General features: G+C 45.1%; 1 protein-coding gene across 1 annotated transcript in view; it reads right to left on the bottom strand.

Moving 5' to 3' along the window:
* The window catches only part of LOC126984233 (plastin-2-like), a 50,152-nt gene extending 32,730 nt beyond the window's left edge, over positions 1-17,422 (bottom strand). Inside the window, exon 1 of the mRNA XM_050837789.1 lies at positions 17,057-17,422. Coding sequence (XP_050693746.1) covers positions 17,057-17,206 — 150 coding nt within the window. The 5' untranslated portion in view covers positions 17,207-17,422. The remainder of the gene's footprint in view (positions 1-17,056) is intronic.
* Between the last annotated feature and the right edge of the window lie 1,754 nt (positions 17,423-19,176).

Genomic DNA, 19,176 nt, shown 5'->3' with positions numbered 1-19,176 from the left:
TCCAACACACTTCTAATCCACACACCTCCTCCTTCTCTTTCTTTTTTTCTCTTTTTTTCTTTTCCAACTCCTATCCTTCATTTTTCTCTATTCCTATCTTTTCATTTATCCTCTATTTTTTTTTATTTCCCTGTTCCTACCTTTTCGTTTCTCCTCTCTTCCTTTTCCTACTCCTATCCTTCATTTTTCTCTATTCCTATCTTTTCATTTATCCTCTATTTTTTTTATTTCCCTGTTCCTATCTTTTCGTTTCTCCTCTCTTCCTTTTCCTACTCCTATCCTTCATTTTCTCTTTTTATTTATTTTCCTGTAATCTTTTTCATTTATCCTATTTTTATTTATTTTATTTCCTTATTCCCACCTTTTCTTTGCTCCTCTCTTTCTTTTCCTTTTCCTATTCCTCTCTTTTCTTCTTTACCTTCTATCTTTTCATTTCTCCTCTTTATTTTCTTCTTTCCCTATTCCTACCTTTTCTTTTTCTCCTCTTTACCTACTCCTCCCTTTTCTTCTTTTTCTTCTAAGACGTCTAACAAATCAGGCGCTAACCCACTTACCCTCCACTCGTATTTCCTGACACTGTCCTCAAACACACATAATGGAAAGATACAGAATAAAATAGCTATGCATTCTCCTCCTCCACCTCCTAGCTACCTCCTCCTTCTTCCTCTTCTAATACTTAATCCTCCCATCCCATTCCTGATTCATGACACAATACAAATACGCACAGAATGAAAAGATAAAAAGATAGATTAAGTCTGTCTACATTCTCCTCTTTATTCTCCTCCTCCATCTCCTAACTACGTCTTCCTCCTTCTTCCTCTCCTAATACTTAACCCTCCCATCCCATTCCTGATTCATGATACAATACAAATACGCACAAAATGAAAAGATAATAAGTTACAGATTAAAGTCAGTCTATATTCTCCCCCTCCTCCTTCCTCTTCCCCTAACACCTAACCCCCCATCCCATTCCTGATTCATGACACAATACAAATACAGACAGCATGTAAAGATAAAGATTAGAGACAGTCTATATTCTCCTCTTTATTCTCCTCCTCCTACTCCATTCTCACCAACTTCTCCTCCTCTTCCTCCTCCTCATTTTTTCCCCTCCTACATAATCCACCTCCTGACGTCTCCACTTCCTCTTCCTGCGTTTCCTTTCCTCCTCCTTCACGTCTTCCATCTCATGTCTCTCTGTGTCTCTCCCACGGATGCTTTCCTCACATTCCTCCACCTCCTCCTCCACACACACCCAAACAGTTCTGAGACACCACCCTCCTCCACTGTCACCCCTTATTACCACCCTCCACCATCCCCACACCCACTGCCACCCACACCCGCCTACCCCCCCCAGTCCACCTTTCCAAGCCAGAGACGTAAGATTGGTAGGTCTCGGGCGTAATTTTCCACAGTCACGGTGAAACTAAATCACTGTGTGTGTGTGTGTGTGTGTGTGTGTGTGTGTGTGTGTGTGTGTGTGTGGTGAAAGTGACAGCAGTGTGGGATATTTGAGGAATGTGCAATACCCCGCGTGGGAATGAGAGAGAGAGAGAGAGAGAGAGAGAGAGAGAGAGAGAGAGAGAGAGAGAGAGAGAGAGAGAGAGAGAGCATTCCTTTTTCAAAACAATCCCTATTACAATTCTAAAGACGTCCTTCCCTTTCCTCCTCCTCCTCCTCCTCTTCTTCCTCTTGACATAAACAATACAAACACCTCTTCCTCCTCCTCCTCCTCCTCTAAAGCAACTCCACTTCCATCTTCCCCTTTACCACATCTCCTCCTCCTCCTCTTCTTCCTCTTGACATAAACAATACAAACACCTCTTCCTCCTCCTCCTCCTCCTCCTCTAAAGCAACTCCACTTCCATCTTCCCCTTTACCACATCTCCTCCTCCTCCTCCTCCTCCTCTTACATCACAATCTACACCTTCATATCTTCCTTTCTCCATCGACTCCTTTTCCTTTTACTTTCCCACCATCAACTGCTTTTGCTTCTTTTCTCCTCCTTCTCTTCCTCTTCTTTCACCATCAAATTCACTTCCGTCTTTGCTGATATTCCCCTCCTCCTCCTCCTCTTCATCTTCCTCTTCTTTTCCAATATCTACTTTCCTCCTCCTCTTCATCTTCATCTCCCTCTCCTATCCCCCACTGCCATTCCTTTTTCTTTCTCAATATCTTCTTTCCTCCTCCTTCTCCTCTTTCTCCTCCATCAACTATAATTTCATCTTTCCTATTGTCTTCTTTTCTTTCTTCCTCTTCCTCTTTCTCCATCCAATGCAGTTTCTTCTTTTCCTAAATTGCTTTTCCTCCTCCTTCTCCTCCAGACACAACATCGTCATCATCAACCAGACAGTTCATGCCGGATATAGATTATACACACACACACACACACACACACACACACACACACACACACACACACACACACAGACACACACCATAATGGGGCATCACAAACACAACCACTACCATAAAGAATTTTAAGATACCGTACATCAAATAACATCATTAGCTCTCTCTCTCTCTCTCTCTCTCTCTCTCTCTCTCTCTCTCTCTCTCTCTCTCTCTCTAATGACGTTTTTAATTAGTGAAACAAACACACACAAATAATTAAGGAAAAAAAACTAATGAAAATAAGCAAAAGGAGGAGGAGATGATGATGATGATGATGATGATGAGGAGGAGGAGGAGGAGACGTCAACTCATTAACCTTTTAAATGTTGGTAATTTTAATGCGTCCTTAAATACCGATAAACGAAAGAAAGACTTCAACGCATGAGTGGCCGGATTCCTACTGTGTGTGTGTGTGTGTGTGTGTGTGTGTGTGTGAAAAATCTGCCCTTTACGTCTCTCTCTCTCTCTCTCTCTCTCTCTCTCTCTCTCTCTCTCTCTCTCTCTCTCTCTCTCTCTCTCTCAATCTGGTTTTACTTTTGAAAATGTGACAAAATTACGACGAATCATTTCCAGTAAAAGTTTGGCAGAGAAAAAAAATATCATAAAGCAGAATTAGAAAGGAGGAGGAGGAGAGGAGGAGGACAGGAGGAGGAGGAGGAGGAGGAAGAAGAAGACAGACAGACTAATAAGGGGGATAAAGGAAATGTGGAAGGATAAAGGAAGACCGAGATAAAAGATAGGAGAGAGATGGGAAGAATAATTATGGGAAGGAAGATGTGTAATGAGAATAAGGGAAACAAAGCGTGGATAAACTATATAAAACGAAGAAGAATTAAGATTAGGAGAGAGAGAGAGAGAGAGAGAGAGAGAGAGAGAGAGAGAGAGAGAGAGATAATGAAGTGGAAACAAACATAGCTTTCTCTTGGGCAGCATTACACACACACACACACACACACACGATTTCAATCACCGTGATGGATATTTTCTCTCCATTTCAATACATGACACGCTCCACCCCGCTCCACACACACACACACACACACACACACACACACACGTAGGTCACCCTCAAAATCACAGTCTTAACCACCCTATACTCCAAACAACAACAGAATCAACAACAACTACAATAACAACTACTACTACTTTTACTATTACTGCTGTCGTGATTTTCTTTCTTTCTTAAGCAACAAGAAATATAACCAACACGAAAGAAAGTCTACAAATCTGCCAGTCACTCAGTATATCAGGCAGCCAACCACCCGGTCAGGCACTCATGCAGGAAGCCAACCAGTCACCCAGCCACCCAGACACGAAGTCAACAAGCTATCGCGTCGTCTTTTGAGTCAGATGGTCACTCAAGCAAGCAGTCAGTCAGTCAGGCGGTCAGTCAGTTTACAGTTAGCCGTGATATGTGTCAGTCAGACGGTCAAGATGCTAATTGTAACTGTATGGATGAGTCATTTATGCAGTTAGTCAGGCATCCAGTTAGTTAGTTTAAGCCCTTTTAGTCAGTCGGTCTTTAGTCAGTCAGTCGATTCTTAGTCAGTCAATCAGTGTGTTAGTTGGGTTACGTTAGTCATGCAGTTTGAGTCATGTGTTAATCAGTCAGGCATCCAGTTCGTCAGTTTATGCAGTCTATTATTTTCAGTCAGCCAGTCATGCAGTAAATCTTAAAGTCAAAGAGGAAAGGGTGATGAACTTCGCGATCTAGCGGAAACGACACTCGAGGAGGAGGAGGAGGAGGAGGAAGGAGAAAGGGAGGGAGGAGGAGGAGGAAAAGGAAAGGAGGGCAACGTAAATGAAGTGAAAATCCACGTGGTTAGTTATGCGAGGAGTGGAATGACACGGAATGAGATTAGACAAGATTTCCACTCTGGGTCCTCTCAACATATCTCCCCTCTCCCCCTTCCCCTTTCCCTTCATTCCTCCTTTCTCCTAGTTTCTTTCCTTCCTCCCTTCCTACACGTTTTTTACTTCTTCCTTCTCTTCCTCATCCTTCCCCTTCATTCCTCCTTTCTCCAAGTTTCTTTCCTTCCTCCCTCCCTCTCATAACTCCATCTCTCTCCCTACTAGTGTTTGCTTCACCTCCTTCCTTCCCCTTCCTTCCTCCTTTCTCCTTAGTTTCTTCCCTTCCTTCCTCCCTCCCGTACCTCGTAACTCCATCTCCCTCCCTTCCTATCCGTTTTTACTTCATCTCCTTCCTTCTCTTCCTCATCCTTCCCCTCCATTCCTCCTTTCTCCTCAGTTTCTTCCCTTCCTTCCTCCCTCCCGTACCTCGTAACTCCATCTCTCTTCCTTCCTACCCGTTTTTACTTCACCTCCTTCCTTCTCTTCCTCATCCGTGCCTCTCTCTTTCTCCACATCGCTTGCCTCATCATCAGCTCCTCCTCCACCTACATCTCCATCACCATCGCCGCCTTCTCCTTACTCAATGCTCTCCTCTGATGGTTATCCACGCTGTGCAAAGAACCAGAACGAGTGAAAGACTACGATGACCATTGCTACCACTACCACTACTATTACTACTACATGTATTATCATAGCATTAAACATCAGAGCTATGCACCTATGAAGACCAACAACTGAGGCTTTATCTACTTCTACTGCTGCTACATTTAAACTACTATTTTTACAGCTACTCAACCATCACACACCCATTAAACTTATCAAAACACCAACACAACCAAATATTATACTAGTAAGACGAACCCCTTTAAGCCTGTATATCTCCTCCTCCTCCTCCTCCTCATCATCATCATCATCATCACCACCACCTAACACTGCGACCTTCAAGAACAAACCTTAACACCACTATCAACACCATCATCTCTAATAACAATAACAAGAGGAACAATGACAAGCACCATTAGACGCCACTTACGACAAATTACAACAGCAACAACAACAACAACAACAAGACAATGGGAACAAACAAACACCTTCCGTTATATCAAGACGCAAAATCTATAAGTGTCGAAATGCTTTGTTTTATACGTCGTCTGTGTGTGTGTGTGTGTGTGTGTGTGTGTGTGTGTGTGTGTGTGTGTGTGTGTGTGTGTGTGTATTTGCCGAGTTGTGCTTTAAAGGTTCTATTTGTCTTGGCCTCCTTTCCTTTGCCCATATTTTATCTTCAAAGGCATGAATCTTCCTCGCTTTTGAACAGTCCATCCGTGTGTGTGTGTGTGTGTGTGTGTGTGTGTGTGTGTGTGTGTGTAACCGTCCATCCATTTGTGTGCATGTGTGTGTGTGTGTGTGTGTTGTGGATCATTTACATTCCTCACTGGACCATGAGCCGAAATTATGCATGATTTATATACCTAAGATTAGAATGCATGAGGTGAATAAACCTTGCAAATTATATACAAAGAGAAATTGCACAAACACGAAAATACTGAAGAAAAAAAAAAACGTAAATAAATACATAAATAAGCTAATCTAACTCACGTGGTAAAAATACATAAAAAAAAAGATACAAAAATAAAACTTGGTACAGTTCACTAGAAAATTTTCACCTCCCAATTTTGAACTTTATTTTCATCGCCCTTGACCTTTCTTTTTTTTCTTTTCTTTTTCCTCTTTACTGTTTGTCGTTCTTTATTTACTTGTATCTCTTCACGCCTCGTCCTATTCACCTTATTTTTCCTTCCTTGTAACCCTGAATTTTCTCTCCTCTTTTGTTCTTCACATTTTTTTTTCATCCATTCAACACACATACACACACACACACAATCATGGTACACCTGATCCAACACACACACACACACACACACACACAGAGTAACCAAAAACACACATGATTCACCTGTTCCTGCTCTCTCTCTCTCTCTCTCTCTCTCTCTCTCTCTCTCTCTCTCTCTCTCTCTCTCTCTCTCTCCACTCAGACACGGTCGCTTGCCTCCCTCGACCTAACAATGTCCAATCACGTGGCTACAATTTTAACACTTTAATCTTCGTGACTGTAATTAGAGAGAGAGAGAGAGAGAGAGAGAGAGAGAGAGAGAGAGAGAGAGATAACGAGTCATGTATTGCAGAAAAGTGGCACAGAGAAAGAAAAGGAAAGAGAAAGTAATCAAATTAGAGAAAATGTGTCATGAGAGATAGAGATAGAGAGAGAGAGAGAGAGAGAGAGAGAGAGAGAGAGAGAGAGAGAGAGAGACCCAGGTGTTCAAACATTACCTTCAAGTCTTTAGGAACGAATGACTTTGTGTTACCTGCCTTATTTTTTTTTACTTATTCTTTTTTTACGCAAACAAATATCAATGAAAAACAAAAATAAAATATACGAAAAATACCCCTCTCTCTCTCTCTCTCTCTCTCTCTCTCTCTCTCTCTCTCTCTCTCTGCAGGTGTTAGGAAAGAGAGTGAGTGGAGGAAGAGGAGGAAGAGTTATAGTTCAGTGCCTTTTACACACACTTGTCACCCCCCTCCCCCCCCCCAACCCTCTCCTTGCCCCATCAAACATCCTGAAGATTAATACGCAAGGTTGCAAAGGAGGAGGAGGAGGAGGAGGAGGAGGAGGAGAAAATAATAATGTATAGCCACGTTTGAGTGTCACTTTATACTCTCTCTCTCTCTCTCTCTCTCTCTCTCTCTCTCTCTCTCTCTCTCTCTCTCTCTCTCTTTTAATTACTTTTTTTTTTCCTTTTCTCTCTCTGCGCCACTTTTCTGCAATATATGACTCTCTCTCTCTCTCTCTCTCTCTCTCTCTCTCTCTCTCTCTCTCTCTCTCAGCGCGCAGGAGAGCCCGAACAAGCAAAAGCAAGATCAATATACACACACATGTACGTATTGCTATGTGTACCCACGTATACCTGTGTGTCCATATACAAAACCTTACCACCAGAGCGACCTTGTACTTGTCCTCACACACACACACACACACACACACACACACACACACACAATAAGCCTAAACATCTTCCGTATACCTGCTGGTCTACCCTCTCTCTCTCTCTCTCTCTCTCTCTCTCTCTCTCTCTCTCTCTCTCTCTCTCTCTCTCAACCACAACTATACACTAATAATAATAATAGTAGTAGTAGTAGTAGTAGTAGTAGTATATAGTAGTAGTAGTAGTAGTAGTAGTAGTAGTAGTAGTAGTAGTAAATATATTAAGTGGAAAAACAAACACAACGTACAAAGTGGGTATATAAATAAGTAATAAACGCAAAAAGTAGACTGAACTACACGTACAAGCAGAAGAAGTAATGAAAGTGAGAGAAAGTAAGAAAATCAAAAGAAATAAACGAGTGGAGCCTGTTAAGTTATGCATGACTGCCCGCCCCTCACCCCCCCCACCACCACCACCATGACACCCCCCCCCCCACACCCCCACCCCTTAGATGCCTTATACTGGGGGAGGAGGAGGAGGAGACAAAGAAGAATAAGAATAAAGAAATATGTGCGGCAGAGGAAGAAGGGAAGACAGTAGATTAAGAGCAAGAATTAATGAATGAAAAAAGTATGCAGAGGAGGAGGAGGAAGAAGAAAAAAACAATGAGGAATAAGAACAACAGGAATTAAAGAAAGGGAAATTATGAGGAGGAGGAGGAGGAAGAGAAAACAATAAGAACAAGAAGAGTTAAAGGGAAGAAATGAGGAGGTGGAAGAGGAAGTGGAGGACGAGTAGAAAAAAATACAAAGAAGAACAAGAACAAGAATAAAGAGAAAAATAGGAGGAGGAGGAGGAAGAGTGAGAGGAAAGAAAGTGGTTTTAGAGAACGAAGAGAAATCCCCTCCCGACGAAATCATTTCCTTACAAACTACTTTCAATGCAGACGAAAGCATCATCATCATCATCATCATCATCTCCCACGATCACAACCACCACCACCACCACAGACTACTACTACTACTACTACTACAGCTACAACCACCACCACCACCAAAGCTGCCAACTCCCTATAAATAATTAAAACAGCATCACCACCATCACCACCACCATTACAATCACCACCACCACCACTACCAGCATTGTCACACTAACACACACAACCCACTTACATCACCACCACCATCACCAACATCCACCAATTGTGTCCGTGGGGTTTGTTTGGGAGAGAAAGATGATGGTGATGGTGGAGATGTGATGGTAGTGGTGATGGTGGAGGATGGGTAGTAATTGTGGTGGTGGTGGTGGTGGCAAGGTCGCAATACATACAACAGTAGAATGAGAAAATGACACTCCCTCCCTCTACTACAACTTCAAGGAGGAGGAGGAGGAGGAAGAGGAGAAGGATGTATTGCTTATAGCCTTGCATAAGTATGTGATTGTTGGTTAGGACGCAGATGTAGTAGCAGAAACACACACACACACACACACACACACACGCACAGAGCCGGTTCCCAGGCACCCAACCAGTCAGCAATTTGTTTGTTTGTTGACATTGATCAGCTGACAATCTCTCTTCATTAATTTCTAGTACATTAACCGATCATACCAGTTTCTGCGAGACTGACATGTGACCTCTGTGTACCCTATCCCTGTACAGAGCGAGATAACATTACAGTAAACCGAGACTGGGACCCAGGTAGTTATTTATGTCATTCTTTTCACAAATGTGGATAGTATTATTTTGTGAATCAACCTCTCTCTCTCTCTCTCTCTCTCTCTCTCTCTCTCTCTCTCTCTCTCTCTCTCTCACACACACACACACACACACACACAATTTGACCTTGAACTGGACTCGCGCGATATACACCATTAGCAACAACAGAAAGAACTACTACTACTACTACTACTACTACTATGACAGCTACTACCATCTTGGGTTCCTGAGGGTGAATAGTAGTAGAAGTAGTAGTAGGAGGAGGAGGAGGAGGACGAGGAGGTGGAGTGGGTTACAAGACATCAGCTACCAAGGATATCAATGAATCCACCCAGACCCTCCTCTTCCGCCTCCTCCTCCTCCTCCTGTTTATCTTCCTCTTCCTCCACTTTATCTTCATCTTCTTCCACCTTACTCTCCCGCTCCTATTTATCTTCCTCCTCTCACTCCACACTTCCCTCCTCTGTCAGCCTCTTAACTTTAATAGCTCTGGGAGGAGGAGGAGGAGGAGGAGGAGAGGGGATATTGGTGGTGTTCCGGACAATCACCCCAAAAAGGAAGAGGAGGACGAGCAGGAGGAGGAAGAGAAAGAAGGAGAAGAGGAAGAGGAGGAGGAGGAGGACGTTACGGTGGCTGGATCGATTCATAGCACTACCATCATCACCATCATCCTCTTCTCCTCCTCCTCCTCCTCCTCTCACATGGCTGTTTAGAATGATTAACGTTGCTAGCGATGCTCTGGTGGGCGAGGGTTGTCAAGTGTTTGTTTGTGTGTGTGTGTGTGTGTGTGTGTGTGTGTGTGTGTGTGTGTGTGTACGCCCTTTAGAGGTGAATTCTTCGCATAGTTTGTGGTATTTCCGGATAGAAAGTTTAAAACACTGGCGGAAAACATGGAGTCAAAATAATAATAATAATAATAATAAGAAGAAGAAGAAGAAGAAGAAGAAGAAGAAGAAGAAGAATTATTATTATTATCATCAGTAGTAGTAGTAGTAGTAGAAGATTAAGTAGTAGCAATAGTAGTAGTAGTAGTAGTAGTAATAGTAGTAGTAGTAGTAGTAGTAGTAGTAGTAGTAGTAGTAGTAGTAGTAGTAGTAGTAGTAGTAGCGTCCTCACCAATCAGTCAATGAATTGGGAATACACGGGAGGGTGGGGGGAGGTCGCCTCGCGCACCCTATGACGCCAAACCTGGGGGTTCCTCCGGGAGTCCCCATGCAGGCTCCCTTCCCATCCCAAGTGCAATAGTAGTAGTAGTAGTAGTAGTAGTAGTAGTAGTAGTAGTAGTAGTAGTGCTAACAAACAGACGGATGAGTAAGCGCTTAATGGCCAGTGGTATGTCAAGTGAATAGAACAGTAAACATTTTATCAACAGTTAGACGAGCCCTTCCCAGGAAACCATGGAGGAAAAAAACTAAATTTCAAGAACAATTTGTAACTTTACTTATTTTCCTTCTGACGAAAGACTAGGCTATATTTGGCCCTAGAAGGAGGTGGAGATGGAAGCGGAGGCGGAGAGTGTGCAGAAAATTACAAGAACGAATGAATGAACAAAGGAAAAGGAAAACCAGTAGATAAAAATAAAAATTAAAGATGGAAAACTAAGCACTCTCTCTCTCTCTCTCTCTCTCTCTCTCTCTCTCTCTCTCTCTCTCTCTCTCTCGGGCCCAGCAGTGGTTTCAGAAAGGGACTTCACATATTGATTACTGGGAGCCGCCGTGCACGTGGTCTGCGGCGTCCCCGTCTGGGCGCCGCGGGGATGGTGTATTGAGGGGGGGGAGGGAAGATGAGGACGGGGAGGACAAGGCCACGAGGGGAGATGAGGATGGGGAGGACAAGGCGAGGAAAGAAGACGAGGGGAGACGAGGAGAACAAGGGGACGAAGGAGGATGAGGTTGAAGAGGACAAAGCGACGATAGAGGACGAGGAGAGATGGGGAACGACGAGGGAGAAGGATAAGAATGGGGAGGAGGAGGAGGAGGGTGAAGGAATGGCATAAGGGAGATAAAGAAGGACGAGGGTGCATAGGGAAGCGAGGAGAGGAGGAGGTATAAGGAGGAAGAGGAGGAGGAGGCGTGGAGATAAGGACGAGTGATAGAAGGAAGAGGCACAGGAGAGGATATGGGAAGGGGAGGAAGGTAAGAAGAGAAATGGGGGGGAGGAGGAGGAGATAAAAGACATGATAAGGGGAGTAAGTTAAGACGAGAAATGGGGAGGAGGAAGAGAAGGAGGAGGAGGAGGAAAGGGAGGAGGAGGAGGTGGCATGGTGAAGAGGGGGATGGTGAATAAAAGTGAGGAAATGAATGATGATAGAAACAGGGGAAGTGGGGAACAGAAGAGGATGGGGAAGGGAAAGGAGAGGAAGGATGGAAAAGGGAAAAGAGGGTAAGGATGGAAGAGGGAAAAGGGGAAGGATGGAAAAGGAAAGGAGGGGAAAGGATGGAAAAGGGAAGAGGGGTAGGAAGGAAAAGGGGAAAGAAGGGAAGAATGAAAAGGGGAAAGGAGGGGAAGGATGGAAAAGGGAAAAGAGGGGAAGGATGGAAAAGGAAAGGAGGGGAAATGATGGAAAAGGGAAGAGGGGAAGGAAGGAAAAGGGAAAAGAGGGGAAGGATGGAAAAGGGAAAAGAGGGTAAGGATGGAAAAGGGAAAAGAGGGGAAGGATGGAAAAGGGAAAAGAGGGGAAGGATGTAAAAGGGAAAAGAGGGGAAGGATGGAAGAGGGAAAAGAGGGGAAGGGATGGAAGAGGGAAAAGAGGGGAAGGATGGAAAAGGGAAAAGAGGGGAAGGATGGAAGAGGGAAAAGAGGGGAAGGATGGAAAAGGGAAAAGAGGGGAAGGATGGAAGAGGGAAAAGAGGGGAAGGGATGGAAGAGGGAAAAGAGGGGAAGGGATGGAAAAGGGAAGAGTGGAAGAATGGAAAACTGAAAAGAGAAAGGGTGGAAAAGGGAAAAGGGGAAGGATAGAAAAGGGAAAAGAAGGGAAGGAAGGGGAAGGAAGTCGTGAGGGAAAGGCGGAATGAAGAAAAAGAAGAAGGGAAAAAAAAGGAAGGGGATAAATGGGGAGAAGAGGGAAACATAAGATGACGGGGAAGGAAAAGGGGGAAGGATGAGAAATAAGACCATGAAGGAAAATCAGGAAAATCATATAGACATAAATAGATAGATGGATAGATCATATTTACGTCTTAACAGGAAAAAAATGGGGAAAAAAAAGACGGTAATTTTTTAAACATGCATAAGCTACAAGGGGAGAAAGAGGGAGGGGGAGAGGGAGGAGACTAAGATCGACTATATGAAGAAAAAAACAAGAGTAATAACAACTGTAATAATAATACACTAAAAATAACAATCAATAGAGGTAACAGAATGGGGGTCAATGCACTCGTTTGATGTATCCGAGCGTGAGGGGGAGAAAAAATAGTCACTCCAGTATACATGCGGGTATATGATCGTGCAAGGCGAGTGATGGGAGTGATGGGGGGGAGGGGGGGAAAGCAGCTGACTCAACACGAGCAACACCTGGCCTCTGGGAAGGAAAGGGGAAGGAGGAGGAGGAAGGGGGAGAAGAGGAGGGGAACGGAAGGATGGAAGGAGAGAGGAGAGGAGAGGAGAGATGGGTGTTTGGTCTCTTTGGGTGGGGAAGGGGGAAGGGGAGGGAGAGGGGGGAATGAAAGGGGGAAGACAAGGAGGGGAAGAAGGGAAGATAAGGAAGGGGATGGGATGAAAGGGGGAAGAGGGAGGAGGTGATAGAGGGGAGAGAAAGAACGGTGAAGAGGAGTTGGAATAAGCGAGGTTTGAGTGGATGGCTTAAACGAGGGAAAAAAAAGAAGAGGGGGGAGAAAAGAGGTCTTTATAATAATGGGCTTATGCTAAGAGGAAAATGGTTAAGAGGAGGAGTGTTTGTAATGCTGTGTAGTGGAAGAAACAGGGAGGGATGTGAAGAATTAAAGAGTGGGGGAGCTGGCATGATGGAGGAGGGAGCTGTGGCTGTGCAGTGCATCTCAACAACACTCCAGTACACTCAACCACACCCAGATGCACTCCAAAAGCCCCCCCCCTCACCATCCCTAACCCATCCCAGTCACTCCCACCAACATCACCTTCCTCCCGAACTCCACATTCTCCACCTCCTACATGCATCCCTTCTTCGCCCATCCCCTCACTCCCATCACTACCACCAGTCCCTTCTCATCACCTCCCGCACCTTCCTCCCCTGCCCTTCACCCCTTACCTCAATGGGGATGGGCCACATTGCTATCCCTGCCCCACCCCTGCTGTGCCCCGCCAAGGACGCTCCCCCAACACCCCTTCCCCCCCAATACTCCGGGGAATATGACCTTCACACCCCCGCAGAGTCACCCCGTCACCCCTAACCTTCCTCCTACGCAACTCCCTCCCTCTCCCCCCATCCCCACCACACACAGTTAAAGCGCGAGCCAAAAGGACGGACCTCCTCCATTATGCGTCAATCGATACTAGGAAGCGTGTCGATAAATAATAGATAGTGACGAAGATCGAAATAACAAATCTGGTGTGAGGAGAGTGTTTTCCATGGAAGGGGGAGTTTTACCGAAGAAGTGGTGGGAGCTCGGCAAATTCTAGACATAATGACGGATAAAAGATAAAGAAGTAAGGAAAGAAGGATAAAGATGAAAAGAATGAAATAACAAATCTAGGGTGTGGAGTGTATTTCAAAGAAAGGGGGAGTTTTACCTAGAAAGTGCTGGGATCTCGGTAAATTGTAGACATAATGACGGATAAAAGAAAAAGTAGGAAGGAAAGAAGGATAAAGATGAAAAGAATGAAATAACAAATCTAGGGTGAGGAGTGTATTTCAAAGGAAGGGGGGGGGTTTACCTAGGAAGTGCTGGGAACTCCCGGTAAATTTTAGATAAATTGAAGATCGGACAAATCTAGGGAGTGTTTTTTTTTCCATGGAAGGGGGAGTTTTACCGAGGAAGTGAAGGGAACACACTTATTTGATCCTGCGCGGAGCTTGTGTGCAATCATGAACCGTTTGATGAAGTTAAAGTGACAGGTATGCAGAACAGGCTCTTTTTCTCGTGTGACGCACGCGACCAGTAAACAAAGCACGATGCCAGTATGTGTATATATATGTCCCGTTTTGCTAAATGTGTCTAATCCTGATACGCACACAACACCAGTCAGTAACAATAATATTTTCTCCATGTTAATAATTAGGGATGGATTTTTATTTTTCATAATGACGGACGGACAAAAGTAAGCCCGCAATATCTGGATACAATAAAGTAGACGACAATGGTAATAATAATAATAATGACATTAATATGATCTCTCTCTCTCTCTCTCTCTCTCTCTCTCTCTCTCTCTCTCTCTCTCTCTCTCTCTCTCTCACACACACACCATCGTCACTAAAAATGTAACACGATACACAAAACGCTGTAAAAAAAAACAATGCAGTGTCAGTCAGAAACACACGCCCCTTCAGCCGGCAATACTGGAAGTTATGTCACACTTTTTTACCCCGTTGCTCTGCCTGGTCTCTAGGTCGAGGCTACCCACACCCACACCTGCCCCGCGGTTCCGGAAGACCCTTACTTCCCCCGCCCCGCCTGGAGGAGGGAAGGAACAGGGAGGGGGAGAGAGGAAAGGAAGTTCCCGTAACCCACCCCCGGCTCCCCCAACATGATGACTCACACAAAGCAACGCCTCTCCCCTTCCCCCCCCTCTCTCCAACCCCCCGCGACCCCATGTGCATCACTCAACAGGAGGGGTGAGGAAGGGTGTGGTGGTTCCCTGTGCTCTCCTCCGGCCTCCCACCCCTGGTCGGATTTTAATCGAGGTTACATCAGCGAGATTCATGGCATTTGAAGACTGACGTAAGGGGAGATAGTGGGAGTAGGATAAGAAGGTGCCTTAAGTAATATCGTAACCGATATTATGTACTTCTTAGAATTCGGTTATCTAGGTATTGAGCACATCGAGAACGGAGAGGTTATGATAAGGGAGGAAAAGAGAATAAAAGAGGGATGGTATAGGAGATATAAAGTTATAACAGCAATATCAATGCAAAAAGATCAATCCACCTTTTAGGCAATGCAGCTTATCACTACAATTCAACAATATTAGACACCATCAAGATACAGTGAATTCTACAGTTTTCTGAGTATCAATATGAGTATGCTACATGATTACAAAAATACATTACAAACTGATCAGCATCAAGTCAGCATTACGGACATAATTTTGAGTTACAAAGTCGAATCTTCAAGAATGCCAACTCGAATCTCCTGTGTGTGTGTGTGTGTGTGTGTGTGTGAGCTGATTGTGAGCTTATCGTACGGAGGAAGGCTTATCATGTACGAAGGCTTATCATTATCAAGTCAGTTCCAAGAAACAAATTTACATCTTCATATCTTGCCACCTCTTGATGTCTCTATAGCGATGGAGAGAGAGAGAGAGAGAGAGAGAGAGAGAGAGAGAGAGAGAGAGAGAGAGAGAGAGAGAGAAACCTTTTGACCTCTGGTGCCTGTATATCACCAGAGAAAGTAAAGCCACAATTGTTTCCTATTTGAAGAGAAAGCTTTAATTGCAACGTTTTGTTTTCCTTTGATTCACGATGTGCGTGAACACGCACACACGTAAGGTATAACACACACACACACACACACACACACACACACACACCTGTACAAACAGATGAAATCCCCCCCGCGAAGATTAACATGGGCGTGTCACAACCCCCCCCCCCCCAACACCCCGAGTCCTTTTCCGTCAACTGAGAGAGAGAGAGAGAGAGAGAGAGAGAGAGAGAGAGAGAGAGAGAGAGAGAGAGAGAGAGAGAGAGAGAGAGAGAGAGAGATCCATGCATTTATTAACCAATAAGCTAAATAGGCCCAGTCTGATAACGCTGTTTAATCTTTAATCTTTGTTTTACCATGAGGGTAATATCGGCGTGTGTGTGTGTGTTGATATTCCATGCCGTCCTCATACAGGAACACGCCAAAAAAAATATTAATGAGATGGCGTTATAATGTGCATGAACCACTCCACACACACACACACACACACAGAGAGAGAGAGAGAGAGAGAGAGAGAGAGAGAGAGAGAGAGAGAGAGAGAGCAGATAGTGGAAGGGAAGCCAGATCCTTATCGAATAAAATTCCTCCATCTCTACGGGAAAACCTAGATTACACAAGCGGTCTGGTCACAATCCACCACTAATCCTGAAGGAATGCACGGCCTCTCCTACACGCTCTCTCTCCCTCCCATTTCCTCTTCCTTTCCTCCCTCCCTCCCTCCCTTACACCCGGCATCTCAGAGCACCAGACAGGCAAAATATTGAACCCGTCTGCACGCTGGCGCCCGACACACTGATGCTGCGTTGCCGGTGGGTTTAACTGAGGCTTGGAAACGCCCAGCCCTTCCCTCCCCTCTAGACTTTTCTTTTTTCCGCCCCCTCCCGGCGTCCTGGACGGTGGAAGCGTGTGGGCATAGCATGGTTGGTCTCCCTCGCGACTCGGGGCCTCGTGGGCGTGGGCATGAATGAAAGTGAGTGTGTGGAGGGCGCGGCGAGGAGGGGGTGTCACGTCAACAGCAAGGAGACTGAGGTTTTACAGAATAGCCCGATTTCCTTTCATTGTCTCCTTGGTCAAACTGTGTCCCCCAGCGATATTAAAAAAACACATCTACCTAAGGCGCTTCTCAGAGATGCTCAGATCACCTAACAATGTCCCACAGGATATTTCAGACACCTCCAGTCAAGGCGTTTCTCGGGACACTCAAGTCGGCAAACAGTGTCCCTCCCAGACGATATTCGAGAAGACACATCCAGCCACGGTGTTACTCGGGGACACTCAAGTCACCCATCACAACCACCCCGTGTTTTCCTGCGCCTGCCCCTCTGCCGTGCCTTCACCCAGGGGCAGGGGCGGCAGCAGGCAGGGGCGAAGCTCTCTGCCCTGCCACACACCCTGCCGGCTATGTTATCGGCCTTATCACACCTGTACGAATTCAAATGGAAGGAGAATCTCACCCAGGATCCCTCTCTGCTCGAAATTCACCTGATATTCCCCGCTGCGGGCTGACAACACAAGCATCACTTCATGGTCATAAATGCGTGGAATTAAGTACTCACCGTCTCGAACATTTCACATAATTCCTCGATTTGCTCCTCACTGAACGTGGCCGTATGCTCCCTCGAAGCCATTTTGTCAGACTGGCGGTAGTGCGCTGCCCCGCTACGTTCCAGCAACTCCTTGTAGTTATCTCCCTTCCTGAACTTCATGGTTGACTGTTCGGGATTTTTGTAAAGTCTCAGGTCACTTGATTGGCCCCAAATGAGTATGTTTGTGTATTCTTTTAACCAATGGAATTATTACACTTGAGATATTGTGTGTAATAAAGGACAATGTAAACTGCTGCTGTGCGCCTGCGCGGTGAGCGGCGGGCGGCTGGCGGCGGGAGGCTTGAGCAAGGAGGAAGAGTGCTGCCTGTGTTGGCGGGCCGGCGGTCGCGGAGAAACTCAACAACATCTGCGGCTCGCGCTCAAATTATAAACTCCCTCCAAGAGAGTCTCCAGCCTAGACCATCACCCACGGATCATGATGGGTTCCGGTCCACAGGACTCCGGGCCCCGCCCACGCGCCCGCCGGATGTGGCACCCGACACGATCGAGCCTAACCGGAGCTGGGCTATTACGTTTTGTACAATAGCATTTTTATTCCATTTGCGTCACAAGGACGCATGTCGTCCATTATAACGTAAATGTGCGGTGTTGCCGCTAAACATCTCAATCAGTTCAGTCATCACAAAGCTATTTAAAATCAGGATGAGGATATATATCAGTCAATTATATTTTTTGCGTTAGGATTTTCAGTAAACAAAAATGATTCCCTACTAGGACTCCGTGTACCCCAAGGGTTTCGAAGACCATCAGCAGGGGGTCCGCAAGAAATCGTGAAAAAAATATGTATTACGAATGACGGTGACGTGAGTTTACACAGCTCGAAAAGAAATGGTCCTTTAGCCAGCTATAGCCAGCATATTTACCTTTATATTGTAGTGCTGGTGATAGGGGGTCCCTGGGATATGAAAAAAAAAAAAATTTCAGGGGTTCCTCCAGGGTGAAAAGGTTGGGAATCAGTGACATAGGACATTCATGTTATTTATCTAAAGGCATGTAGGCTACAAGTCATCGAGCGAGGATAAGACATACCTCCCCGGCAGGTAAGGTATCGATCAGGTAATAATGGACGGTAATCACTCCCCCCCGCTAAATATGCGCTCCTGCTGTGAATACCAACGCTCACGAAGGCTCCACCAGCTGTTGCCATATCACACACACATAGATCCCAGCTGATAACATTATATTTCCACGGTGTGTCTATGGCAACAGGATTTCTATATATCGATCATAATTACAATAAGTAAGTCGATCTGAATTAAATGAGTATGTTAATTTCGGCGCAATAGGCCAAGACGTAAAAAAAAAAAAAAAAAAAAGGTTTATTACAACCGTGTGAAAATTCTGTCTCATAGGGTCAGTGCATGTGATCTGAATATCTATGTAAATCTCTCTCTCTCTCTCTCTCTCTCTCTCTCTCTCTCTCTCTCTCTCTCGGGCCTTTTGCCAGCCACCGGAGGTCAAGCGCAGTGGGGGTTGAGTTTTGTTATTTTCAGAAAGCTACCTGCCTGCTTCCCCTTCAGTCTCTCAGCCACAGCTATTTTTCCCCCATTACGAATTGTGATCGATGGTGCTCGCGAACCACGTACATTACCAAGATTAAAAGTTCCTATTACACGCCCACCCCGAAATTAAACTCGCTTTCCACATGGCCTCAAATCGTTAGTGGCTTCCTCTCTCTCTCTCTCTCTCGTGGTAACATAACTATATATATATACTTATGAAATAAAAAAAATTCTGAGCACAGCCTCAATCGTTTGACTTCCCCTCTCTCTCTCTCTCTCTCTCTCTCCAGTGGTAACATGCTTGAAAAGAAAAGAAAAAAAAATCTGAGCGGAACGAGAGCTCTTTCTTTTCCGGAAAGTTGAGAGAGAGAGAGAGAGAGAGAGAGAGAGAGAGAGAGCACCTGTTTGCTATTCCTGCCATGGCTACCTGCGACCCCCACTTCTGTCTATTTCTATAACCGTTTAACAGGAGGGCGTGTGTTCACCGTCCTGTATCTAAAAATTACCAAGGAAATGGTAACATGCCAATATTATTACACATGATAACAATGGGGGATGAAATACCTC

Source organism: Eriocheir sinensis, chromosome 56 (assembly GCF_024679095.1).
Source record: "Eriocheir sinensis breed Jianghai 21 chromosome 56, ASM2467909v1, whole genome shotgun sequence".
Taxonomy (NCBI): domain Eukaryota; kingdom Metazoa; phylum Arthropoda; class Malacostraca; order Decapoda; family Varunidae; genus Eriocheir; species Eriocheir sinensis.
This window is presented reverse-complemented; position numbering and strand designations above follow the sequence as displayed.